The 26,812-nt window shown below is 48.8% G+C and overlaps 1 protein-coding gene across 1 annotated transcript; it reads left to right on the top strand.

Moving 5' to 3' along the window:
- Positions 1-4,419: 4,419 nt before the first annotated feature.
- Positions 4,420-26,800, top strand: NDUFAF3 (NADH:ubiquinone oxidoreductase complex assembly factor 3). Its single transcript, XM_063941128.1, has 6 exons — positions 4,420-4,524; positions 12,410-12,521; positions 22,229-22,421; positions 23,806-23,872; positions 24,673-24,773; positions 26,417-26,800. The coding sequence occupies exons 2-6, from the start codon at positions 12,430-12,432 to the stop codon at positions 26,498-26,500; spliced, it is 537 nt and encodes a 178-aa protein (XP_063797198.1). The 5' UTR covers positions 4,420-4,524; positions 12,410-12,429; the 3' UTR covers positions 26,501-26,800.
- The last annotated feature ends 12 nt before the right edge of the window (positions 26,801-26,812 follow it).

The raw sequence follows: 26,812 nt of genomic DNA, 5'->3' as shown, positions 1-26,812 counted from the left end.
TCTATAGCTGACTTGTGCGCTGTAATGGACTTGTGCTCTATAGCTGACTTGTGCGCTGTAATGGACTTGTGCTCTATAGCGGACTTGTGCTCTATAGCTGACTTGTGCTCTGTAGTGGACTTGTGCTCTATAGCTGACTTGTGCTCTATAGTGGACTTGTGCTCTGTAGTGGACTTGTGCTCTGTAGTGGACTTGTGCTCTATAGCTGACTTGTGCTCTATAGCTGACTTGTGCTCTGTAATGGACTTGTGCTCTGTAGTGGACTTGTGCTCTATAGTGGAATTGTGCTCTTTAGCTGACTTGTGCTCTGTAATGGACTTGTACTCTATAGCGGACTTGTGCTCTATAGCTGACTTGTGCTCTATAGCTGACTTGTGCTCTGTAGTGGACTTGGTCTCTCTAGCGAACTTGTGCTCTGTAATGGTCTTGTGCTCTGTAGCTGACTTGTGCTCTGTAGCGGACTTGTGCTCTATAGCGGACTTGTGCGCTGTAATGGACTTGTGCTCTATAGCTGACTTGTGCTCTATAGTGGACTTGTGCTCTGTAATGGTCTTGTGCTCTGTAGCTGACTTGTGCTCTGTAGTGGACTTGTGCTCTATAGCAGACTTGTGCGCTGTAAGGGACTTGTGCTCTATAGCTGACTTGTGCTCTATAGTGGACTTGTGCTCTGTAGCGGACTTGTTCTCTATAGCGGACTTGTACTCTGTAATGGACTTGTGCTCTATAGCTGACTTGTGCTCTGTAGTGGACTTGTTCTCTATAGCTGACTTGTGCGCTGTAATGGACTTGTGCTCTATAGCTGACTTGTGCGCTGTAATGGACTTGTGCTCTATAGCGGACTTGTGCTCTATAGCTGACTTGTGCTCTATAGCTGACTTGTGCTCTGTAGTGGACTTGTGCTCTGTAGTGGACTTGTGCTCTATAGCTGACTTGTGCTCTATAGTGGAATTGTGCTCTGTAGTGGACTTGTGCTCTATAGCTGACTTGTGCTCTATAGCTGACTTGTGCTCTGTAATGGACTTGTGCTCTGTAGTGGACTTGTGCTCTATAGTGGAATTGTGCTCTTTAGCTGACTTGTGCTCTGTAATGGACTTGTACTCTATAGTGGACTTGTGCTCTATAGCTGACTTGTGCTCTATAGCTGACTTGTGCTCTGTAGTGGACTTGGTCTCTCTAGCGGACTTGTGCTCTGCAATGGTCTTGTGCTCTGTAGCGGACTTGTGCTCTATAGCGGACTTGTGCTCTGTAGTGGACTTGTGCTCTGTAATGGACTTGTGCTCTATAGCTGACTTGTGCTCTATAGCGGACTTGTGCTCTGTAGTGGACTTGTGCTCTGTAATGGACTTGTGCTCTGTAGTGGACTTGTGCTCTATAGCTGACTTGTTCTCTATAGCGGACTTGTGTTCTGTAGTGGACTTGTGCTCTATAGCTGACTTGTGCTCTATAGCTGACTTGTGCTCTATAGCGGACTTGTGCTCTGTAGTGGACTTGTGCTCTATAGTGGACTTGTGCGCTGTAAGGGACTTGTGCTCTATAGCGGACTTGTGCTCTGTAGTGGACTTGTGCTCTATAGCTGACTTGTGCTCTATAGTGGAATTGTGCTCTGTAGTGGACTTGTGCTCTATAGCTGACTTGTGCTCTATAGCTGACTTGTGCTCTGTAATGGACTTGTGCTCTGTAGTGGACTTGTGCTCTTTAGCTGACTTGTGCTCTGTAATGGACTTGTACTCTATAGTGGACTTGTGCTCTATAGCTGACTTGTGCTCTATAGCTGACTTGTGCTCTGTAGTGGACTTGGTCTCTCTAGCGGACTTGTGCTCTGTAATGGTCTTGTGCTCTGTAGCTGACTTGTGCTCTGTAGCGGACTTGTGCTCTATAGCGGACTTGTGCTCTATAGCGGACTTGTGCTCTATAGCGGACTTGTGCTCTGTAGTGGACTTGTGCTCTGTAATGGACTTGTGCTCTATAGCTGACTTGTGCTCTATAGCGGACTTGTGCTCTATAGCGGACTTGTGCTCTGTAGTGGACTTGTGCTCTGTAATGGACTTGTGCTCTGTAGTGGACTTGTGCTCTATAGCTGACTTGTTCTCTATAGCGGACTTGTGCTCTGTAGTGGACTTGTGCTCTATAGCTGACTTGTGCTCTATAGCGGACTTGTGCTCTGTAATGGACTTGTGCTCTGTAGTGGACTTGTGCTCTATAGCTGACTTGTGCTCTATAGCGGACTTGTGCTCTGTAGTGGACTTGTGCTCTGTAATGGACTTGTGCTCTGTAATGGACTTGTGCTCTGTAATGGACTTGTGCTCTATAGTTGACTTGTGCTCTGTAGGGGACTTGTGCTCTATAGCGGACTTGACAGGCTCAGCTGTCAGTCATCCACCATGCATCGCCTCCGGCTTTTACACACGTGCAGAGGTGCCGGGATGCTGATCTAGAGGCCCCCCCCCTCACTGGCCTGACAATGAAGCCGCATGTCCGCCGTTCAAACCATCGATGGCACATTACCACATAGGGGGTCATTCCGAGTTGATCGCTCGCTAGCTACTTTTTGCAGCGCTGCGATCAGATAGTCACCGCCCATAGGGGAGTGTATTTTCGCTTTGCAAGTGTGCGATCGCATGTGCAGCTGAGCGGTACAAAAAACTTTTGTGCAGTTTCTGAGTTGCCCTGAACTTACTCAGCCGCTGTGATCACTTCAGCCTGTTCGTGTCTGGATTTGACGTCAGGCACCCGCCCTGCAAACGCTTGGACACGCCTGCGTTTTTCCAAACACTCCCAGAAAACGGTCAGTTGCCACCCACAAACGCCCTCTTCCTGTCACTCTCCTTGCGAATGGCCGTGCGAATGGATTCTTCGATAAATCCATCGCTCAGCTACGATCCGCATTGTACCCGTACAACATGCATGCACATTGCGGTGCATACGCTTGTGCAGTTTAGACCTGATCGCACCGCAGCGAAAAAACCTAGCATGTGATCAGGTCGGAATGACCCCCACAGTTAGTTACCACCAATGATTTATATCACCATCAAGGTAACCACAGTCCGAAGGCTATCCCTAGACTGGACGTATACTGCCTGAGAGGCGTGTCATAAAATGTACTTATATCCAAATATAAACGAGCCCCCAAGCTGTTATAGGGGGTAATTCCAAGTTGATCACAGCAGGAATTTTGTTAGCAGTTGGGCAAAACCATATGCACTGCAGGGGGGCAGATTTAACATGTGCAGAGAGAGTTAGATTTGGGTGGGGTGTGTTCAATCTGCAATCTAATTTGCAGTGTAAAAATAAGGCAGCCAGTATTTACCCAGCACAGAAATAAAATAACCCACCCAAATCTAACTCTCTCTGTACATGTTATATCTGCTCCCCTGCAGTGCACATGGTTTTGCCCAACTGCTAAAAAAATTCCTGCTGCGATCAACTTGGAATTACCCCCATAGTCTGGCACACATACTGTATATAGGGGGTAATTCCAAATTGATCGCAGCAGGAATTTTGTTAGCAGTTGGGCAAAACCATGTGCACTGCAGGGGAGGCAGATTTAACATGTGCAGAGAGAGTTAGATTTGGGTGGGGTGTGTTCAATCTGCAATCTAATTTGCAGTGTAAAAATAAAGCAGCCAGTATTTACCCTGCACAGAAATAAAATAAGTTCAGTATGGTATGTCGGCGGCTGGGCTCCCGGCGACCAGCATACCGGCGCTGAGAGCCCGACCGCCGGCTTACCGACAGTGTGGCGAGCGCAAATGAGCCCCTTGCGGGCTCGCTGCGCTCGCCACGCTACGGGCACGGTGGCGCGCTACACGCGCCACACTATTTAATTCTCCTTCCAGGGGGGTCGTGGATCCCCACGAGGGAGAATAAGTGTCGGTATGCCGGCTGTCGGGATTCTGGCGACGGTATACTGTGCGCCGGGATCCCGTCAGTCGGCATACTAAAGACCACCCAAATAAAATAACCCACCCAAATCTAACTCTTTCTGCACGTTATATCTGCCTCCCCTGCAGTGCACATGGTTTTGCCCAACTGCTGACAAAATTCCTGCTGCGATCAACTTGGAATTACCCCCATATACTCTCAAGTGGCCGTGATAAATCTTATTAGAAAATGCATGTAGCCATGGGGATCTATTGTGCCTTATAACCAACGCAGGGAAATTATCCCATTTGAATGTTTATATCTCTGATATATATTTTTTTCAAGAATATACCAGATACATAATTGGGGTAAAGTGCAATTAGGGAGTCACCTATCATGATACTGAAAGTGAAAGAAGCTGCTGCATACAGTATGTACTATGTACTGCAAGCTGTGTATATAGATATAGAATAGTGAACTGGCTTCTAGGGCGTGCAGTGCGCTTCCCGGCCACAAGAGAGCGATAGGAGTTGACAAATGCTGCATGGGATTATCTGCAGCAGCTGCTTGCTTTCTATGGTAAGTGTCAGGCTCTGGCTGCCATGCTGTGTGTACAAGGACAAATGCTCTGCTAGCCTGAGGATGTTCCTGTCCCACCTATAGGTATGATACCCCACCAGCATTCAGTAGTGTTGTCATATGTTAGATCTGTGTGCTGCAGCAGTGACCTAATATGCTCTCTGAATCCATGTGCGTTATTATGTTGCATGCATGAGCTGTGCTTGGTTAATGTTAATTTCTCTGACGTCCTAGTGGATGCTGGGAACTCCGTAAGGACCATGGGGAATAGCGGGCTCCGAAGGAGGCTGGGCACTCTAGAAAGATCTTAGACTACCTGGTGTGCACTGGCTCCTCCCACTATGACCCTCCTCCAAGCCTCAGTTAGATTTCGTGCCCGGCCGAGGTTGGATGCACACTAGGGGCTCTCCTGAGCTCTTAGAAAGTAATAGTCTTAGATTTTTTTTATTTTCAGTGAGACCTGCTGGCAACAGGCTCACTGCAGCGAGGGACTAAGGGGAGAAGAAGCGAACTCGCCTGCTTGCAGCCGGATTGGGCTTCTTAGGCTACTGGACACCATTAGCTCCAGAGGGATCGACCGCAGGCCCAGCCTTGATGTTCGGTCCCGGAGCCGCGCCGCCGTCCCCCTTACAGAGCCAGAAGCAAGAAGATGGTCCGGAAAATCGGCGGCATGAAGACTCTGTCTTCACCAAGGTAGCGCACAGCACTGCAGCTGTGCGCCATTGCTCCTCTCACACACTTCACACTCCGGTCACTGAGGGTGCAGGGCGCTGGGGGGGGGGCGCCCTGAGGCAGCAATAAAAACACCTTGGCTGGCTAAAATACCTCAATATATAGCCCCAGGGGCTATATATGAGGTAAATACCCCTGCCAGAATTCCATAAAAAGCGGGAGAATAGGCCGCGAAAAAGGGGCGGAGCCTATCTCCTTAGCACACTGGCGCCATTTTTCCCTCACAGCTCCTGCTGGAAGGAAGCTCCCTGGCTCTTCCCTGCAATCTACAGTACCAGTAAGAGGGAAAAGAGAGGGGGGGCATTAAATTTGGCAGTATATATATTTTATTGAAAAGCAGCTATTAGGGACATAACTCAGTTAGTCCCTGTATATATATAGCGCTCTGGTGTGTGCTGGCATACTCTTACTCTGTCCCCCCAAAGGGCTTTTTGTGGGTCCTGTCCTCTGTTTGAGCATTCCCTGTGTGTGTGGAGTGTGTCGGTACGGCTGTGTCGACATGTTTGAGGAGGATAATGATGTGGAGGGGGAGCAGATGCCTTTAGCAGGGATGTCACCCCCTGGGGGGCAGACACCTGAGTGGATGAGTTTATGGCAGGAAATGAGTGCACGTATAGACTCCTTACATAAAAAATTTGATGACATGCCGACTGTGGGACAGCCGAGTCTTCAGCTCGTGCCTGTCCAGGTGTCTCAAAAGTCATCAGGGGCTCTGAAACGCCCGCTATCTCAGATGGCACAAGTAGATGTCGACACGGATACTGACACCAGTGTCGACGACGATGAGTCAAATTTAATGCCCGTTAAGGCCATTCACTGCATGATTGAGGCAATGAAAGAGGTGTTAAATATTTCTGATTTACATCCAGGTACCACAAAAAAGGGTATTATGTTTGGGGAGAAAAAACTACCTGTAGTTTTTCCCCCGTCAGATGAATTAAATGAAGTGTGTGAAGAAGCGTGGGCTTCCCCTGATAAGAAATTGGTAATTCCTAAGAAGATACTAATGGCGTTCCCTTTCCCGCCAGAGGATAGGTTACGTTGGGAAACACCCCCTAGGGTGGATAAAGCGCTCACACGTTTGTCTAAAAAGGTGGCACTACCGTCCCAGGATACGGCCGCCCTTAAGGAACCTGCTGATAGAAAGCAGGAGGCGATCCTGAAGTCTGTATATACACACTCAGGCATTATACTTAGACCAGCTATTGCGTCAGCATGGATGTGCAGTGCTGCCGCTGCGTGGTCAGATAAACTGTCAGAAAATATTGACACATTCGACAGAGACACGATTCTGCTAACAATTGACCATATCAAAGACTCAGTCTTATACATGAGAGATGCACAGAGGGAAATCTGCCGGCTGGCATCTAAAGTAAGTGCATTATCCATCTCTGCTAGGAGATGCTTATGGACTCGCCAGTGGACTGGAGATGCAGATTCCAAAAGGCACATGGAAGTTTTGCCTTATAAAGGGGAGGAATTATTTGGGGATGGTCTCTCCGACCTAGTTTCCACAGCAACGTCTGGGAAGTCAGCATTTTTACCCCATGTCCCCTCACAGCCTAAGAAGGCGCCATTTTATCAGGTTCAGTCCTTTCGGACCCAGAAAAACAAGCGGGGAAAAGGAGGGTCTTTTCTGTCTAGAGGCAGAGGTAGGGGAAAAAGGCTGCAGCAAACAGCAGGTTCCCAGGAACAAAAGTCCTCCCCCGCTTCCTCTTCCAAGTCCGCCGCATGACGGTGGGGCTCCACAGGCGGAGCCAGGTACGGTGGGGGCCCGCCTCATGAATTTCAGCGATCAGTGGGCTCGCTCACAGGTGGATCCCTGGATCCTTCAAATAGTATCTCAGGGATACAAGCTGGAATTCGAGGCGGCTCCACCCCACCGGTTCCTAAAATCTGCCTTGCCGATTGCTCCCTCAGACAGGGAGGCGGTGCTAGCAGCGATTCACAAGCTGTATTCCCAGCAGGTGATAATCAGGGTACCCCTACTTCAACAAGGCCGGGGTTACTATTCCACACTATTTGTGGTGCCGAAACCGGACGGTTCGGTGAGACCCATTTTAAATTTGAAATCCTTGAACACATACATAAAAAAATTCAAGTTCAAGATGGAATCGCTCAGGGTGGTTATTGCAAGCCTGGACGAGGGCGATTACATGGTATCCCTGGACATCAAGGATGCTTACCTGCATGTCCCCATTTACCATCCTCACCAGGAGTACCTCAGATTTGTGGTACAGGATTGCCATTACCAATTCCAGACGCTGCCGTTTGGACTCTCCACGGCACCGAGGGTATTTACCAAGGTTATGGCGGAAATGATGATACTCCTTCGAAAAAAGGGAGTTTTAATTATCCCATACTTGGACGATCTCCTAATAAAGGCACGATCCAAGGAACAGTTGTTAGTGGGAGTAGCACTATCTCAGGAAGTGCTGCGCCAGCACGGCTGGATTCTGAATATCCCAAAGTCACAGCTGGTCCCCACGACACGTCTAATGTTCCTGGGAATGATTCTGGACACAGTCCAGAAAAAAGTGTTTCTCCCGGAGGAGAAAGCCAGGGAGTTGTCTTCTCTAGTCAGAGACCTCCTAAAACCAAAACAGGTATCTGTGCATCACTGCACGCGGGTCCTGGGAAAGATGGTAGCTTCTTACGAAGCAATTCCATTCGGCAGGTTCCATGCCAGAATTTTTCAGTGGGACCTGTTGGACAAGTGGTCCGGATCGCATCTTCAGATGCATCGCTTGATAACCCTGTCCCCAAGAACCAGGGTGTCTCTTCTGTGGTGGCTGCAGAGTGCTCATCTTCTGGAGGGCCGCAGATTCGGCATACAGGACTGGGTCCTGGTGACCACGGATGCCAGCCTACGAGGCTGGGGGGGGAGTCACAAAGGGAAGAAACTTCCAAGGACTATGGTCAAGTCAGGAGACTGCCCTTCACATAAATATTCTGGAACTAAGGGCCATTTACAATGCCCTAAGTCAAGCAAAATCCCTGCTCCTACACCAGCCGGTGCTGATCCAGTCAGACAACATCACGGCAGTCGCCCATGTGAATCGACAGGGCGGCACAAGAAGCAGGATGGCAATGGCAGAAGCCACAAGAATTCTCCGATGGGCGGAGAATCATGTACTAGCACTGTCAGCAGTGTTCATCCCGGTAGTGGACAACTGGGAAGCAGACTTTATCAGCAGGCACGACCTCCACCCGGGAGAGTGGGGACTTCATCCAGAAGTCTTCCAAATGATTGTAAATCAATGGGGTCGTCCACAGGTGGACATGATGGCGTCCCGCCTAAACAAAAAACTAGAGAGGTATTGCGCCAGGTCAAGAGACCCTCAGGCGATAGCTGTGGACGCTCTAATGACACCGTGGGTGTACCGGTCAGTTTATGTGTTCCCTCCTCTACCTCTCATACCAAAGGTATTGAGAATAATAAGAAAGCGAGGAGTAAACACAATTCTCGTGGTTCCGGATTGGCCAAGACGAGCGTGGTACCCGGAACTTCAAGAGATGATCTCAGAGGACCCGTGGTCTCTGCCGCTCAGACAAGACCTGCTACAGCAGGGGCCCTGTCTGTTCCAAGACTTACCGCGGCTGCGTTTGACGGCATGGCGGTTGAACGCCGGATCCTGAAGGAAAAGGGCATTCCGGAGGAAGTCATTCCTACGCTTATTAAAGCCAGGAAAGAGGTCACAGCAACTCATTATCACCGCATATGGCGGAAGTATGTTGCATGGTGTGAGGCCGAAAAGGCCCCAACGGAGGAATTTCAACTAGGTCGATTTCTGCATTTCCTGCAAGCAGGAGTAAATATGGGCCTAAAACTGGGCTCCATTAAGGTACAGATCTCGGCTCTGTCGATTTTCTTTCAAAAAGAACTAGCTTCAGTACCTGAAGTTCAGACATTTGTTAAAGGAGTGCTGCATATTCAGCCCCCGTTTGTGCCCCCTGTGGCACCTTGGGATCTCAACGTGGTGTTGAGTTTCTTAAAATCACATTGGTTTGAACCACTAAAAACCGTGGATCTGAAATATCTCACGTGGAAGGTGGTTATGTTCTTGGCCTTGGCTTCTGCCAGGCGAGTATCAGAATTGGCGGCTTTGTCCTGTAAAAGCCCTTATCTGATTTTCCATATGGATAGGGCAGAATTGAGGACTCGTCCCCAGTTTCTCCCAAAGGTGGTGTCAGCGTTTCACCTGAACCAGCCTATTGTGGTGCCTGCGGCTACTAGGGACTTGGAGGACTCCAAGTTGCTAGACGTTGTCAGGGCACTGAAAATATGTTTCCAGAACGGCTAGAGTCAGAAAATCTGCCTCGCTGTTTATCCTATATGCACCCAACAAGCTGGGTGCTCCTGCTTCTAAGCAGACTATTGCTCGTTGGATTTGTAATACAATTCAGCTTGCACATTCTGTGGCAGGCCTGCCACAGCCAAAATCTGTCAATGCCCATTCCACAAGGAAGGTGGGCTCATCTTGGGCGGCTGCCCGAGGGGTCTCGGCTTTACAATTTTGCCGAGCTGCTACTTGGTCAGGGGCAAACACATTTGCAAAATTCTATAAATTTGATACCCTGGCTGAGGAGGACCTGGAGTTCTCTCATTCGGTGTTGCAGAGTCATCCGCACTCTCCCGCCCGTTTGGGAGCTTTGGTATAATCCCCATGGTCCTTACGGAGTTCCCAGCATCCACTAGGACGTCAGAGAAAATAAGAATTTACTCACCGGTAATTCTATTTCTCGTAGTCCGTAGTGGATGCTGGGCGCCCATCCCAAGTGCGGTTTATCTGCAATACTTGTACATAGTTAGTTAACTAAATCGGGTTATTGTTGAGCCATCTGTTGAGAGGCTCTGTTGTTTCATACTGTTAACTGGGTTTCATATCACGAGTTGTACGGTGTGATTGGTGTGGCTGGTATGAGTCTTACCCGGGATTCAAAATCCTTCCTTATTGTGTACGCTCGTCCGGGCACAGTATCCTAACTGAGGCTTGGAGGAGGGTCATAGTGGGAGGAGCCAGTGCACACCAGGTAGTCTAAGATCTTTCTAGAGTGCCCAGCCTCCTTCGGAGCCCGCTATTCCCCATGGTCCTTACGGTGTTCCCAGCATCCACTACGGACTACGAGAAATAGAATTACCGGTGAGTAAATTCTTATTATTATCCATTAGATTGCAAGCTCTTTGGCACGTGTGCACCTTGCTTGGCATGTTAGCTGGGCTGCATGGCATGTTTAAATATATTCCCTGCCAGCAGAGGCACCCATGGCATTATGCAGGGTGCCCATCACTTCCTCACTCATTGCACTGCCAGCCTTGGACCTCATCACTGCGGCATGAGGCACTGTTGCTGCTTCCACTCTGTAGAGGTGATAGATATCGGGTTGCATGGTGCCCTGTACAGAATGAGGTGAGATGTTACGTCCATGTCTGACGTAATTGTGGGATTCTTTATTTTACGGTGCACGTGTCTACAATCCGATTGTGTGTGTACAGAGTCGCAATTTCAGGTGCACGCATGCAGAAATGCGTTGGGCGCGCATGGCCGGTGACTGGGAGTGGCTGTTCAGACGCGCAGAGATGGTCTGTCTTCTGTGCTTGTTATAGGTCAGACGCTGAAGCGTCTGTGTGCACATACGTGTAATCGCTCACATTGGAGGCCGTACACTGATGGAGATTCTGCACCTGGGCCCTCATTCCGAGTTGTTCGCTCGCAAGCTGCTTTTAGCAGCATTGCACACGCTAAGCCGCCGCCTACTGGGAGTGAATCTTAGCTTATCAAAATTGCGGACGAAAGATTAGCAAAATTGCGAATAGACACTTCTTAGCAATTTCTGAGTAGCTCCAGACTTACTTGGCATCTGCGATCAGTTCAGTCAGTTTCGTTCCTGGTTTTACGTCACAAACACTCCCCCGTTTCTCCAGCTACTCCCGCGTTTTTCCCAGAAACGGTAGCGTTTTTTCGCACACACCCATAAAACGCCCACTTCCTGTCAATCACATTACGATCACCAGAACGAAGAAAAAACCTTGTAATGCCGTGAGTAAAATACCTAACTGCATAGCAAATTTACTTGGCGCAGTCGCACTGCGGACATTGCGCATGCGCATTAGCGACTAATCGCTCCGTTGCGAGAAAAATATAACGAGCGAACAACTCGGAATGACCCCCCTAGTACGGGGCTATTGCAGGTGCCATACTGTCCCTCCCCTTCACAATGTAAGCTCTCACAGGCAGGGCCCTCTCCCCTCCTGTGCTTACCCTTTTCTTGCTTATTATACCCCCTTTTCCACTGCCATAAAAACCCCGGTTATTGCTCAGTGGAAACGGCACCCTAGGAAACCCCCCCCCCAGATCCAGTGACCCGAGAGTCCAACCTGGGCAGCTTGCAGGGTTGGACTTGGGAAGGATCCTGGTTATGGGGTAGTGTAAACAGGTAACCCGGGTCATCCAACCTGGGACCATGTGATTGGGTGTCTCACAGCCTCCCCGTATAGTATGGACCGTTCCGGTTTTTATCCGATCCCCGCTTCATACGTGGAGGCTGTGATCTCTCTCCACCCATCTCCCTGGTGACAAATGTGACAGACACCCTCCCGATAGGAGATGATGACGCCATCTCCAAGCGCCGACACTGCAACTGTGAAGTGTGAACGGCACCGACCAGGGGAATATCCTAAGTCCGCACCGTAATGGGAACGGGGTAAGTCCCGGGTCTGACCTGGCTTGGACCTATGCACATTGGAGTTGTACGTAAACTGTCGGGTTTGCCTACATCTCTTAGACTCCTAGTACCTTCCATATCAGAACGTTGTATTGTTGGAAGTTGTATTGTTTTATATCTCTAGTTTGTAGCCCTGTAGGGTGCTTAGATAATATACAGACGCTCTAACCCAAGAGCGCTGTCCGTGGATGATATTGTCCAATATTGTCGTCCGTAATCATAAATATTTTCAATCGAGAACCTCATGTTAGCATTTAGGGCACGCCAAAAGAGGCGGTACCTTCTTTTGCATTATGTCCCACCAAGCATGGGGTAAAATTAGGGATCCACACCCACAGGTTATTCACCTGTATGAGAAGGCTGACCATATACACAGCACTGTATACTACGCATTCTTCCTTTATCCGCCACCAGTACTGCGTATTGCTGCAGCAGCCTCTTCCTGAGCACAGACCGATGAGAGTGTAGGATATCACTAGCTGGGGAATAACGGTGTACCTTGTTTCTGCAGGATTTCTTCCAGCCGCCCCCATGATTCCTTTAGTTGCACTTGGACTTCCTCTGCTGCGCAAGTCACCTACGCGCTGGGCAAGATGTGCGCCAGCAATAGCAGCACTCCCATGGTAAGTCAGACCGAGATGTGACAGGTCAAAGGAAAACACTAAATTCTAAATTATCATCCACATTAGTTTCATCATGTACGATCAGAACTTGTAACTTAGTTGCCGGAGCGTTCAGTATACAGAACACCATGGTATATGGATGAGCCATTCAGAAAACGCTGCAGAACTGCTACGCTGGGGCAATACACGATCTCAGTTAGAATTAGAACATGTCGTGTGTTGGAGAGGAATGCGCATAAAGGTTCTCAAATCAAATTTGACCAAAACTTTCTAAGTGAATTTTCGTGGAACATCGTAGCATGTTTTCTAAAGACCACATCCTGTTCGCTTGCAGACATATCGAAACAAACAAAACTTTATTAAATGGCATGTGACAAAACACCCTCCCCACTACAATTCATTGCTTTCTGTAGAACCTCTACGCCAGGCTTTTTCAACCAGTGTGCCGTGGCACACTAGTGTGCCGCGACCAGTTGCAAGGTGTGCCCCAGAGCCAGAGCAGCTTCCTGAACCTTCAGGGTGAACTGTTGATCCGGGCTCTTCTTAGAGGATCAGTCATGCTCCGGCCGTGACGTATGCCTTGAAGACGCGGCGGTGTGATATCATAGGTCATGGCCGCCGCTTCTCACCACCCAACCAGCCCACCCGCCTACATACACATCTTCCAGTTTCTGACTGCATACACCGCTTTCCTTGCCCACCCACATCCACACCTGCCCGACCGCCCACTGCTCAGTATTCGCAGCACTCCACTATGAACAATCCCCGCCACTGAGGGACAGGGCGGAGGACAGTTGACTGATAGGGGATAATATTTGGAGGTTCTTTTTCTCCTGTGGGGAACAATAGGATTTATTTGGGGAGAATAAGGATTTATGGGGGGGACAATGTGAATAATTTATGTGGGGAGCAATAGGATTTATGTAGGGAGCAATGTGATTGTTTTTTTCTGTGTAGGCCCATGTATGTGTGGATTTTTTTTTTTTTTACTATGAGGGCCAATGTGTGTTTTTTGTTTTTTTTCTGTGGGGAGCTGGTGGTGTGCCTTGGCAATTTGAAAATATATTTCGGTGTGCCGCGAGTAAAAAAAGGTTGAAAATCACTGCTCTACGCTCTCCACAGCCAAAGTATAAGTTGTATTATTACTTCTCCTCAAATCAGTCTTCAGTTAACCAGAAACTTGTGACATCGCTGATACATGAGGCACAAAGGTTACATCTCTCCTACCCAGTGAAATTATGGCTGCAGAAGCAGACCAGACTTTGTATAAAGTGACAAAAGAAAATGCAGATGCACACTCAACAGTACTAAGCACTGCTAATCAGAATAATTATAATAAACTGCAATCTAACACAGAGCAAAATGGAGGTGCTTAGCATAATTTTTGTCTCAAAAATATGGGCCAACTAACCAACGACCAGGTGTGCCCATATTTTCTCTAGCATCCATAAGGGATATTGGGGGAATCTAGTACGATGGGGTATAGACGGGGTCCAAAGGAGCCGGTGCACTTTAAATTTATTCAACTGGGTGTGCTGGCTCCTCCCCTCTATGCCCCCTCCCACAGGCAATTTTAGAAAAAGGATGCACACTGGAGCTCCAGAGTTTTCTTCAGTTTCTTTTAAAAAATTTATTATTTTTGGTATGCTGTTTGCGCAACAGCATAGGGAATAGAGTGTCTGTAGCCTTGCGCTGCTGGTTTTTGATCTATGGAATAACCCTCTAAAATTCCAAAAACATATATCTATACACACAAAACGATAAAAAACTAGCGCTGTGATTGTTTTAATAATTTAGTTTAAAACATTCATAACTGGAGAATCCAGAAAACATGTAGCTTCATCCAGTTATGTCTTCAAACGGTCCCACGTTATTGAAAAGACACTTACATTTAAATTCAATCCCGCGTTCCTATAAAGGTATCTTTTTTACACCCATAGACAGTGACTGTAGTTCGTGTCAAAGACAAAAACACTGTAGGAATCACACTTACATTGACTTTCAGTCTCGCGTGCACTGAAAGGTTTCTTTTAGTCCCCCGCACAGTGTAGACAGAAGGCAGAAAACCGGTGTACTTAAAAACCTCACAGATTTATTCATAAAAGCATCAAGAACATGGATACAGCAACAGAACGTCCCACAGTCAGAGGATGATCGTCACGGCATTTAACTTCAACGCGTTTCAAGGATTTCTTTCCCCGTTGTCTTGACAAAGGGGAAAGAAATCCTTGAAACGCGTTGAAGTTAAATGCCGTGACGATCATCCTCTGACTGTGGGACGTTCTGTTGCTGTATCCATGTTCTTGATGCTTTTATGAATAAATCTGTGAGGTTTTTAAGTACACCGGTTTTCTGCCGTCTGTCTACACTGTGCTGCGCAACAGCATACCTGCACTGTGGGAGTTAGGGGAAGGGGGGGGGGGGGGGGGGGGCGCGGTCACCGACCTTGCAAAGTGTCAGAGATTGTTGTACAATGGGGCACTGCGCCTTGGCAGTCATAATTGCAGTCCGCCGCACACCCCTGAAGGTGGGAAGTACAAACCGGGGGACCCGCTAGGGAGGTCCCACAGTTCAAGGTGCGGCTGACACGCAGGGGAGGCATATGGGACCCTCCTGGGGGGGACCCGCTATAGCCCCCTGTGTACACTGGCTAGCGGTGGCTTAAACTAGCACTTGTGTAAGGCTTTTAAGCTGTTTGGGAGACATTGCCAGTATAAAAAAACACTGTAGCTGCGGTTCCATTGGAGGGGCCGAGCTACCTCGGAGCGGGACCAGCAGCGTTTTGGCGACTTCCTCTGCTTACAGCTGCAGCAGCAGACACACACAGCTCCCCCAGACTCTCAGGAAACGCTAGAAAACTGGTACAGGGGTGTAGCAGAGGGGGGAGAGCTGCTATTGAGAACAATCTGTGTCCTGTATAGGACAGTAATCATAGGTGTTTCACCTTGTAATATTAGCTTGCAGCCTCACTGGGGGTGTGTAGATGGGGCGTGCTGGTCCCTTCCTTTTGTCCCCCCCTCTCACATACAGTAAAGACAGGCTTGTTAATTAATTACTTGTCTGTGTGTATGTGTATGTCAGTGTGATTTACTGTGACCATGGTAAAACACAAATTATGCAATGTGTGTCACATCAGATTCTCTCCCTCAACATCTGATTCTGTATCCTGTGAATAATGCAGCCAATCTTCACAACTCAGTGAGGGGGCTGGGGGGTTGTGTCATGAGCCTTCCTGGTTAGGTGCCATTAAAACTGATATCTGATGTGTCATCTCAACTCACTGCTAATGCACAAAAAACTCAGCTACTGCAGCAGGCTGTTGCAGACCTCGCTGCCAGGGCAGATACTTCACAGCCCCCCCCCCCCCCCCCCCCTTTCTCGGGACCACAGAAACGTGGGTTGCCCGCTTTACTCTTAGATTCAGATGAAGAGGTACAGGAGGACGGGGAGGACTTGGGTCCCACTAGTGGGGATTCGCCTTCTGCCCAGGGTATTGAACCCCTCATTCTAGTTCCTCTAGGGGATGCTGCGACACAGCAGTCATCCTTCTTTACACAGAATAAGCAGTCACTTTCCCTGATTCTGCAGAGTTAGATGATCTATTTAAGTTAGCCTGGAATAATCCAGATAAAAAATACCAAGTGTCAAAAAGGTTTTTGCACACTTTCCCATTTGCTCCTGAAGGCGGGAAATTCTGGGAAGAACCCCCGGCTGTCGACGTATCAGTCACTCGCCTATCTAAAAAGGCCGTGGGAACAGAAAAATAGAGACTACGCTGAAGTCTATCTACACTGCAGCGGGTGTATCACAAAGGCTGCTCATAGCAGGTTGCTGGATGACCCATGCCATTCATACGTGGGCTACTCAGATTCAGGAGGGCCTCTCTGGGGATATGCCCCTGGTTAGTACGGTGACTCTCCTAAGGTACATTCAGGACACTGCTCGCGTCCTGTATGACTCTCTCAAGGAGATGGGCAATATTAATGCTAGGACCTCCGCCATGGCATTGTTGTCGCGCAGGGCCTTGTGGTTGCGTCTGTGAATAGCGGACATGGAGTCCAAGTGCAGTGTGGAGTCTCTCCCCTTTACTGGGGAATGGCTCTTCGGAATTGAGTTGGATACGTGGATTTCTAAAGTTACTGCGGGGAAATACACGTTTCTCCCCTCTGGGGACCTGCCTGCTAGGCGTACCTACCCGGGGCCGTCTGTTCAGTCCTTTCAGTCTAACAGATTCCGTTCTAGGGCCAGAGGTGCCTCCAATGCGGCTAGAGACACCAGAGGTAAGACAAGAAAACAAGCGATCGCCGGTTCTCCGGATCAGAGCACCGATTCAGCGTCCACCAAGGCCTCAGCATGACGGTGCCCACCTGCCCCGAGGGGATCTCGAGGTGGAGGCTCGGCTGCGTCACTTCACCCGCATCTGGGAAGGATCCTGCCATGATGCCTGGGTACGGGATCTAATTTCTCAGGGCTACAAGCGGGAGTTCGACTGTGCTCCTCCCCACCGATTTTTCAAATCAAGCTTACCAGCTTTGGAGGATACACGAGTTACACTGCAACAGGCCATCCTAAAAGTTGGTCCAGTCCCAAGACATTGTTCCAGTGCCAATAAAACAACAGGGAAAGGGTTATTACTCCAATCTGTTTGTGGTACCGAAACCGGACTGTTCGGTAAGGCCCATTTTGAATCTAAAATCCTTGAACCCTTACCTAAAGGTTTTCAAGTTCAAGATGGAATTCTTGCGAGCAGTGATTTTGGGGGCTGGAAGAACAGGAATTCATGGCCTCCTTGGATATCAAGGACGCCTATCTCCATATTCCATTTTGCCCACCTACTTTGCCCTACTGGACGATCACTACCAGTTCCAGGTGCTGCCCTACGGCCTGTCCACAGCTCCAAGGGTGTTCACGAAGGTATTGGCGGAGATGATGTTCCAGCTCCGGGTCCAGGGGGTCAATGTTTTCCCTTACCTGGACGATCTACTGATAAAAGCAAGATCCAGGGAGCTTTTATTGCTCCATATCGACTGCACTATCCAACTTCTATCACACCATGGGTGGATTCTCAATTTACAGAAGTCCCACCTGGAGCCGACTCAGCGGCTCCTGTTCCTGGGGATGTTGCTGGATACTGTTGTCGAGAAAGTGTTCCTCCCAGAGGACAAAGCGAGAACACGTTTAAGAGATGGTCCGCATGGTTCTCCGACCTGCTCGAATATCCATCCATCTTTGCGTAAGATGGTAGCCTCATACGAGGCGATCCAATATGGAAGGTTCCATGACAGAACATTTCAATTGGATCTCCAGAGCAAGTGGTCCGGATCACATCTTCAGATGCTCCCCCTTCACATCCCTCCTCCCTCAGTTTGAAAAAATGTGACTGAGAGAATAGGACATGACACTATAGCATATGGCGAGGAACCGAACCGTACAACATATCAAACAGCGGCCAAGAACTCTTAACCGAACAAAAAACGTCTCTTCTTGTTACATTTCGTACAAACATAGCAGGTCTTTGAGGTCTTGGTAGCCTTAGACATGTTGTTTTTCTTTTTAAAACCCCTTAGTCGGGTACTACGCAGCGCTTTCACCCTTTAAACTAGGAAGAGAAAGACTGGGAGATGACGGAAGCGAAGGTATTGGATCCGGCTGGAATTACTCGTCCTCTCTTTCTCTAGAAAAGGAACAGGCCAAAAAATAAAAATAAAATAAAACACCAGCCGACTCGCAACCCTCACACCCCAACTGTAAATCAGCTATGATGTTAGAGTTGGCTTGCTTCCGTGTATTTTCTCCGGGATCTTTGAAACAGACGTCCCTTGAAAATATAATTTGTAAATTTTTATTATTTTTCAGGAGATCCTCATATGTTGTGTATATATACATTTCACCAGCAGAGGGAGCTGTTACCTAACTCTCTCTCTATTATCTGAATACATGCACTATCCAGGCCGAGCAGCAGGGGGAGCTATTTCCTTTATTAATAAACCTTCCCCTATGTACACTACTGCAGGGGAGGGGGGAGGAGGACCAGAGGCGTAACTAGGGTTTTTGAAGCCCAGGGCAAGATGGAAAATGGCGCCCCCCCCCCCTTAAAAAAAAAAAAAAAACTAAAAGAAGCATGTGTGCGCGCCTAAGGCGCGTGCGCCAAAAATGGGCGTTGCCACACTCAAGAAGGGGTGTGGCTACGCTCCAGAAGGGGTGTGGCCACTGAAAATGGCCCACAGTGCCAGTTACATTGCCCCATGGTGCCAGATACATGCCCCACTCAGTGCCGGATACAATGCCCCACTCAGTGCCGGATACAATGCCCCACTCAGTGCCGGATACAATGCCCCACTCAGTGCCGGATACATTGCCCCACAGTGCCGGATACATTGCCCCACAGTGCCAGTTACAGTGCCCCACAGTGCCAGTTACAGTGCCCCACAGTGCCAGTTACAGTGCCCCACAGTGCCAGTTACAGTGCCCCACAGTGCCAGTTACAGTGCCCCACAGTGCCGGATACAGTGCCCCACAGTGCCGGATACAGTGCCCCACAGTGCCGGATACAGTGCCCCACAGTGCCGGATACAGTGCCCCACAGTGCCGGATACAGTGCCCCACAGTGCTGGATACAATGCCCCACAGTGCCAGTTACATGCCCCACAGTGCTGGATACAATGCCCCACAGTGCCAGGCCACCCCCGTGCCGCCGCCGGACCCCCGTGCCCCGTCACTCACCTGTGAGGGGAGGAGAGCGCAGCGCAGCGCCTCTCCTTTCCCTCGCTGCTCCAGGTCTCCGGACGCCGGCGGCTGTCTGGCGCCGGTTCGCTAGCCAATCAGAGCTCGCGGACCGGCAGCCAATCAGGAGCCGGTCCGCAAGCCCTGATTGGCTAGCGCCGGAGACCGGACACGGCAGCGCTGCTAGTGCTCCCAGCGGCGGTGAGGGGAGGGAGAAACGCTGCGCTTTCTCCTCCCCTCACATTTAGGGTTAACAGGGCGAGTGGGGCATGATGCCCTGGACGCCGGCGGCGCCCCCCTGTCCTGGGCCTGCCAGGGCGCCCAGGGCACGTGCCTAACTCGCCCTACCCTAGTTACGCCTCTGAGGAGGACCCATCCCTCACCTCAGCCTGGCGCCAAAACGGAAAAAAAAATATGGCCCCCACTAAATGTAAGTCCATTACCTTTAAATCTTAACTCTGCGCCTCATTGCTCTGCGGGATTCTCTATGTGCTGCTGGTCTCTTGTGCGTGCCGAGCCCTGCAGTGCGCTCCGGACCCGCCGGCTGGCGCGCGCGACGGGTCCGTCTCCCGTAGCAGCGCCTGTCCGTGGGAACTTAATCTACCTCCAGTGCTGTGCCGCGCGCCCCGGACCCGCCGGCTGCCGCGCGCGACGGGTTTGTCTTCCGTAGCGGCGCCTGTCTGTACTGTGCAGCGCGCCGCTCTGCCTTCCCCCTTGCTCACCGGGAAACCAGGCTGAGTCCCGCTGCTGCACTGGGGCTCCCACGCGCCGGCCACTGTCAGTCTGCCCATGCCTCCCTCTGTATAAAAGGGAGTTTTAAAACAGCACCGCAAGTTTAAGAGAGAGAGTGAGGGGAAAAAAAAAAGGAAAAAAAAAACTTTTACTAACTTGAAGACCCTAGTCTAAGTTTGTACCAGTACTCACTATTTTATGGAGGATCTCCTGTGGAGAGATGCAGGTCCCTTCAATAGGGATCTTTGTCTCTATGAAACTTAGGTAGCCTTGTTCCCCCTTTATTAGGGTTACGCAGCCCCTTCTTGCTTTTTTGTCAGGAGCTCAGTGCTCCATGTATTGTGCCTCCAGCACAATTTTTCAAACTGAGGGAGGAGGGATGTGAAGGGGGAGGAGCCGGCTGTGCAGACAATGCTAATTTTAGATTGTGCCACACCTCCGGTTCAAGGCTTCACACCCCTACTGTATAGGACTCCAGTGTCCCCTAGTGGATGAAAGAGAAAGTCCCTACTTGATCTTTTACGGGGACAGAGTGGAGCTCCGGACTAGTTAGCAGTTCCTGCCGAAGGTTGTCTCTGAGTTCCACTTGAATCAACCTATTGTGGTTCCGTCAGGTTCTGGCTTCTTCTGCTCCTCTGGAGGCATTGGATGCTGTGCGAGACTTGAAGATCTATGTCGAGAGAACGGCTCGAAACAGAAAGACTGATTCCTTGTTCATGCTATACGATGCACAGAAAAAGGGTTGCCCTACTTCAAAGCAGTCCATTGCTCGTTGGCTTAGGCTTACTATCCAACAGGCCAGTGTCTGCAGCCCTACCTGTTCCAGTCTCTGAAGGCCCACTCTACAAGACCAGTGGGGTCTTCCTGGGCGGCTGCCCGTGGAGTCTCGGCCTTACAACTATGCCGAGCAGGTACCTGGTCGGTGAAGACCACCTTTGTGAAGTTCTACAGGTTTGATACCCTGGCCAAAGAAGATACCCAGTTTGGACAGGTGGTGCTGCAGAAGTCTCCTCACATTCCCGCCCATTCTGGAAGCTTTGGGACCTCCCCATCGTACTAGATTCCCCCAATATCCCTTATGGATGCTAGAGAAAATATGATTTTAATTACCTACCGGTAAATCCTTTTCTTGTAGTCCATAAGAAATATTGGGCGCCCTCAGTGCATTGACTTTTCTTCAGGTTGTCTTATATGGTTACCTGTCCAGCTGTTGCTGTTTTGTTACTGGCCGTTGCTGGTTGTTTTAGGTTAATGGTGTGCTGGTGTATAAATCTCACCACCCTTTGTTATCATGTTCCTTCTGTCATATATGTCCTTTCTCCTTCGGGCACTGTTTTGCCTATAACTGGTTGTGGGAGGGGGCAAAGAGGGGAGGAGCCAGCACACCCAGTGAAGAAATTTAAAGTGCACCGGCTCCTTTGGACCTCGTCTATACCCCATCGTACTAAGGCCCTCATTCCGAGTTGTTCGCTCGCAAGGCGAATGTAGCAGAGTTACACACGCTAAGCCGCCGCCTACTGGGAGTGAATCTTAGCTTCTTAAAATTGCGACCGACGTACGCGCAATATTGCGATTACAAACGAGTTAGCAGTTTGAGTAGCTCCAGACTTACTCTGCCTGTGCGATCATTTCAGTGCTTGTCGTTCCTGGTTGACGTCACAAACACACCCAGCGTTCGCCCAGGCACTCCCACCGTTTCCCCGGCCACTCCTGCGTTTTTTCCGGAAACGGTAGCGTTTTCAGCCACACGCCCCTGAAACGCCGTGTATCCGCCCAGTAACACCCATTTCCTGTCAATCACATTACGATCGCCGGAGCGAAGAAAAAGCCGTGAGTAAAAATACTTTCTTCATAGTAAAGTTACTTGGCGCAGTCGCAGTGCGAACATTGCGCATGCGTACTAAGCGGATTTTCACTGCGATGCGATGAAAAATACCGAGCGAACAACTCGGAATGAGGGCCTAAGTCTCCCCAATATTCCTTATGGACTACGAGAAAAGGATTTACCGGTAGGTAATTAAAATCCTATTTTTTGGGGTCCAAAAATTATGGTTAGCACCTGAATTTTGCTCTGTGTTAGATTGTAGTTTATTATAATTATTCTGATTAGCAGTGCTTATTATAGAGTGTGCACCTCTCATTATGTTTGGAATAAAGGTGTGCAGTCCAAGGTGTCCCCACCCTCCATATGTCTATATGCATTGAGCCTGAATATTGAAATCCTCCTTAAAATAACGTTGCCCTGCTTCTAGGCAGCAGAAAAGGTCCCATCGCTTGTGGCCGACAGGGGATGAGCTGTACGAGAAGACCACGGTGACGCGCATCGAGAAGGACACTCCTGATGTGCTGTTTGTCGAGAGCTACAGCCGTCAGGGTTTTATCATCAGTGGAAACCGGGTGATTGGGCCCTGCGCCGTGATACATTGGAGCATCCTGCACTGGAATGTGAGTGTGGCAGCTGCCCAATACTTCCTGTGTCACCTGCCCAATACTTCCTGTGTCACCTGCCCAATACTTCCTGTGTCACCCACATTTACATATTCCAGTGTGTGCTAAGCAGAAGTAAGGACCATGGGGGTCATTCTGACCTGATCGCAGTAAGGACCATGGGGGTCATTCTGACCTGATCGCAGTAAGGACCATGGGGGTCATTCTGACCTGATAAGGACCATGGGGGTCATTCTGACCTGATCGCAGTAAGGACCATGGGGGTCATTCTGACCTGATCGCAGTAAGGACCATGGGGGTCATTCTGTCCTGATAAGGACCATGGGGGTCATTCTGACTTGATCGCACGCTGCCATTCTTTGCAGCGCAGCGATCAGAAGTGTGCATGCGCCGGCGCCGCAGTGCGCCGGCGCATGGCTGACAGCCGACGGCTGCCGTAGCCTAACGATCACCTCTGCCTGATTGACAGGCAGAGGCGTTCGCTGGGCGGGCGGGGGCGGCGTTTGGCCACCGTTTTGTGGGTGTAGTCCGGCCCATGCGGGGGATGGGCCGCAACGGCTGCAGGACGTTACACGCAGCCGCTGCGACTCAGGCAGCGACGAGTAGCTCCCAAGCAGCGTGCAGGCGCTGCATTGGAAGGGCGCTACTCCTAAAGTACAAAAGCATCGCCGCTGTGCGTTGCTTTTGTACTTCTGCGGGGGTCAGGCATGACATGCGGGGTGGGCTAGCCCCGTGCTGGGCGTCCCCCTGCAGGTCTGTGTGCCTGATCATAGTCCTGATACATTTTGCAGGGCTACGATCAGGTCTGAATTAGGCCCCGTGTCATCTAGTGCACCGACTGGTACTTCAGTATTAAACATTGTCCATTTCTAGGGTGCTCGCACAGCTTGCTTCTCTCACCTGCTGGGACCACCAGTACCCCAAGTACTGGAGGCCCATATGTAACCCACCAACTGTTACCAATCAGCTTCTAGCTGTTTTATAGAGTGCACTAGATGAATGAGAGCTACGAACTGATTGGTTCCAACGAGAAGACTTGATTAACGCACCCCTTCCTTAGCCGTAGGTGTGTCACTTATTGCATACAGTAGCATTCTATAAAAATGAATTAACAAAAGAAATGTTGAATGTTTTTATTAGAGAAAGTGGTTCTGTGTGACCATACGAACACAAAGTCACTTGCTGCATTTTATAACTTGTTTCTCCTAGCTTGGCATCCGCCTGTGGTTGCCAAGCAACAGTCATTATAAGATTGAGTTGATGTTGCCTATATTTTTAGTACTGGAATGGTGTCCACAGTTCTTCATGATCTCCCAGTTAAAATGTTAGTGGTCAGTAAAAATATATTCAAGGCTCAGTAATTCTCTGTTTCTGTTTGCAGGTGTGCTCCTATAAAGACATCTCCTATGAAAGTTTATCCTTGTTTCGCATGCTGGTTCCCAAAATAGGTAACAGCAATATATTACTTTACACCCTTTTTCCACTGACATGAAAATCCCGGGTTTTTGCACGTGTATGGGTCGGGGCTGAGACCTGGGAATTTGCCAGGTTGATAAACTCAGCAATTTCCTGGGTCACAATGAAAGAGTATTAGAGAAGAGTAACATGGCTTTCCAGGTCCAGCTGTTTATTTCCATTCCATTTACCTGCTGTACTAGATACAGTGGTGTTATTGCAGGCAGACTTCTTGTACTTACTGTAAAATCTGGGGTATAGATGGTGGTGGTTGGAGCCTGGCACTTTAAGACCTTAATTGATCTGAAGCTGGGCTCCCGCACCCATACCTCATATGGTTCAGGAGTAAGGACACTCAGTTCATTTTAACTAAGCCCCAGGCAGAGCCAGGAAGAAAAAGAGAGAGAGAACAGACTATCCTGACAGAATGAAAGACATAACAGAGACCAGAGCAAAACACAAACGTGCTAGGATACATCGTGTCCCAGCGCCATTAGTTATTTGCCCCTTTTTGAGGGAATTGACTAAGGTCCACTAACCTTTACCCTAGATCCATTCCATTAATTATCTCTTCCGCACGAAATGTCCTCTCTTCCATTACTGTGCTCATTTCTAATAGGAAGAGAGAGGTCAGCCTCCATTTTGTTGTGAGGTAAAATGGCGCCTCCTACACATGACAGCAAGATCTTCTCATGCATGACTGTAAGATGTGAGGGCCTCATATAGTCTGTGTGTTAGCGTTTCATTCTCGGAGGCCTGACAGACGTAGAATCAATTGTTTTTCTTACGGCAGAGATCCTGGTTGTGGGGACGGGAGACCGCGTTGAGAGGCTGGACCCCACCCTGTTGCGGCTCATGAGGCAGAAAGGCATAGCTGTTGAGGTTCAGGACACGGTGAGTATTTAATGTTCTGCAGCATTTTGTGCTAGATAGATCTGATATTCTGTGTAGAACCAGCTCGACTGCTTGGAGTCAGCCATTTTGGGGGCTTCACCAATATGCGTGAGAACATGGTTGAACCAGTGACATCACTGAGGTGGTCTAAATAGACAAATGACACCACAAAACAATGTCATGAATTAGATAGACCTCTCCTAATACCGCTTTCAGATCACTAATGCCAGGTCGCACCCGGGAATTGGAAAAGGGTTGAATTACCGTGTCAGGCGACCCGGGAATTCGGAACTGACCCTTTCACACCACACATCGACTCGGCAATATAACAGGTTGATACCGGGTTATTTGTGTGATGTGAAAGGGGTATAAGAGACCCCTATGCCATTCAGGCTTATTTCACCACTGCGCCAAGCTTATTTCCCATAATAAAATCTTCACTTGAAAATTTGCACATCTTCAAATAAATACATTTATCACATATGTACTAATTATCGCATTTCAATTGCGATATATGCTTATTATTCTCGGCATGGCGTTCTTAATTATCAGCTTCTTCATCACCGGTATGCACTAAGAACCTCATTCAGCATCACTTGCAAATGCGAATTATCGTGCAATGAGCGATTCTCGTCACACTCCGAATGTGTACACAGCCATACACAAGTTGCGCACGAGCCAAGTCTGGTTTTCGTGATCGTACCTAGATATCGGCTAACACAGTAGTCGCAATATATGCAAAACATATTGCAGGAATTGCAAACGCGTCAACAGACGTACTGACGGCAGCAGCAAACCGTTCCCAGGGTCAGACTAATAAACGCAGTATCACAGGCAGCTGATGGTGCTTACACTGATGCTAATTACATAAATTTGCTTTTTACAATTGAGTGCCAGGCTCCAGTTATCCACCGTCTATACCCCATTGTCTATATGCTCCAGTGTCCCCTAGTGGATGAAGGAGATATAACTTTTCTTTAGGTATGTACAGTATGTTGTCATGTGTATACTCATTTTAGCACAGTATTGTGTTTACACCAGGACCCTTAATGCCTGCCTAACATTACTCAGACAAGAAGCAAATCATCCCAGCAATTACTGCGATATGCTTTTTTGAATGCTACATTAGTAATATACAGATCATTTACAGAATGAATATACATGGTTTTGTGCAGACATCGATGTATAAGAGCTGCGGGTACTCTCGTAATTTTCAGTGTATGTGGGCAATGTTGTGTTTGTAGCTATGCAAAATATATTACCCAATTTATTAAATTCATCAGTGAGGTCACAGGTTCAATTCCAGTTATGTCCCCATATAGCCAGAGTTTGTATGTTGTACATGGGCTCCCAAATGCATGCTGGTTGGTTAATTGGCTTGTGACAAATATGACACCTGTATGGAATGGCACGTGTCACTGGATCAAGGACTACTGTGAATGATTACAGAGAATCGCAACTGGGTACGACCAAGATGCTCTCAGTCCTATTGGTAGAATGAATATGAAAATATATATATATATATATATATATATATATATATTTCTGTGTAATAACATAAAAGGTTTGTGATATACAGTTCTATAGATATAGTATAACTTTAATAGATTGCAGATAACAGGACTGTTCTATACACCCCACAGCCCAACGCCTGTGCCACTTTCAACTTTATGCTCAGCGAGAGACGGATAGTAGCGGCTGCGCTAATTCCAGTCACTGCTAACTAGAAGCTGGAATCAACGAGAGACTGTTTTGTGCTATTGCTTTCATCACAACAGTGTGACCCCCAGGAGAGGATACAGGGGTGCGACGCTCCGCCAACTGACTGCTGAATGGTTTACAGTTTACTCCAGCTGTGCGGAACCATACACCGCTACAGCTCAGATGTCCGCTAGGACGGAGGCTGCGGCAAGTTACTGACTATATTCCTTACTTACGTGTAAGGGCATTGTGGCATCGGCTCTGTTTTGTCAAAAATAATTTGTATTATGCAAGGAAAAAAAAATAAAAATGAAAAACACAAAAAATAGTTTCTGATG

This window comes from Pseudophryne corroboree, chromosome 9 (assembly GCF_028390025.1).
Source record: "Pseudophryne corroboree isolate aPseCor3 chromosome 9, aPseCor3.hap2, whole genome shotgun sequence".
In the NCBI taxonomy this organism is placed as follows: Eukaryota; Metazoa; Chordata; class Amphibia; order Anura; family Myobatrachidae; genus Pseudophryne; species Pseudophryne corroboree.
Note: the sequence above shows the minus strand (reverse complement) of the source record. Positions and strands in the feature narration are given on the sequence as shown.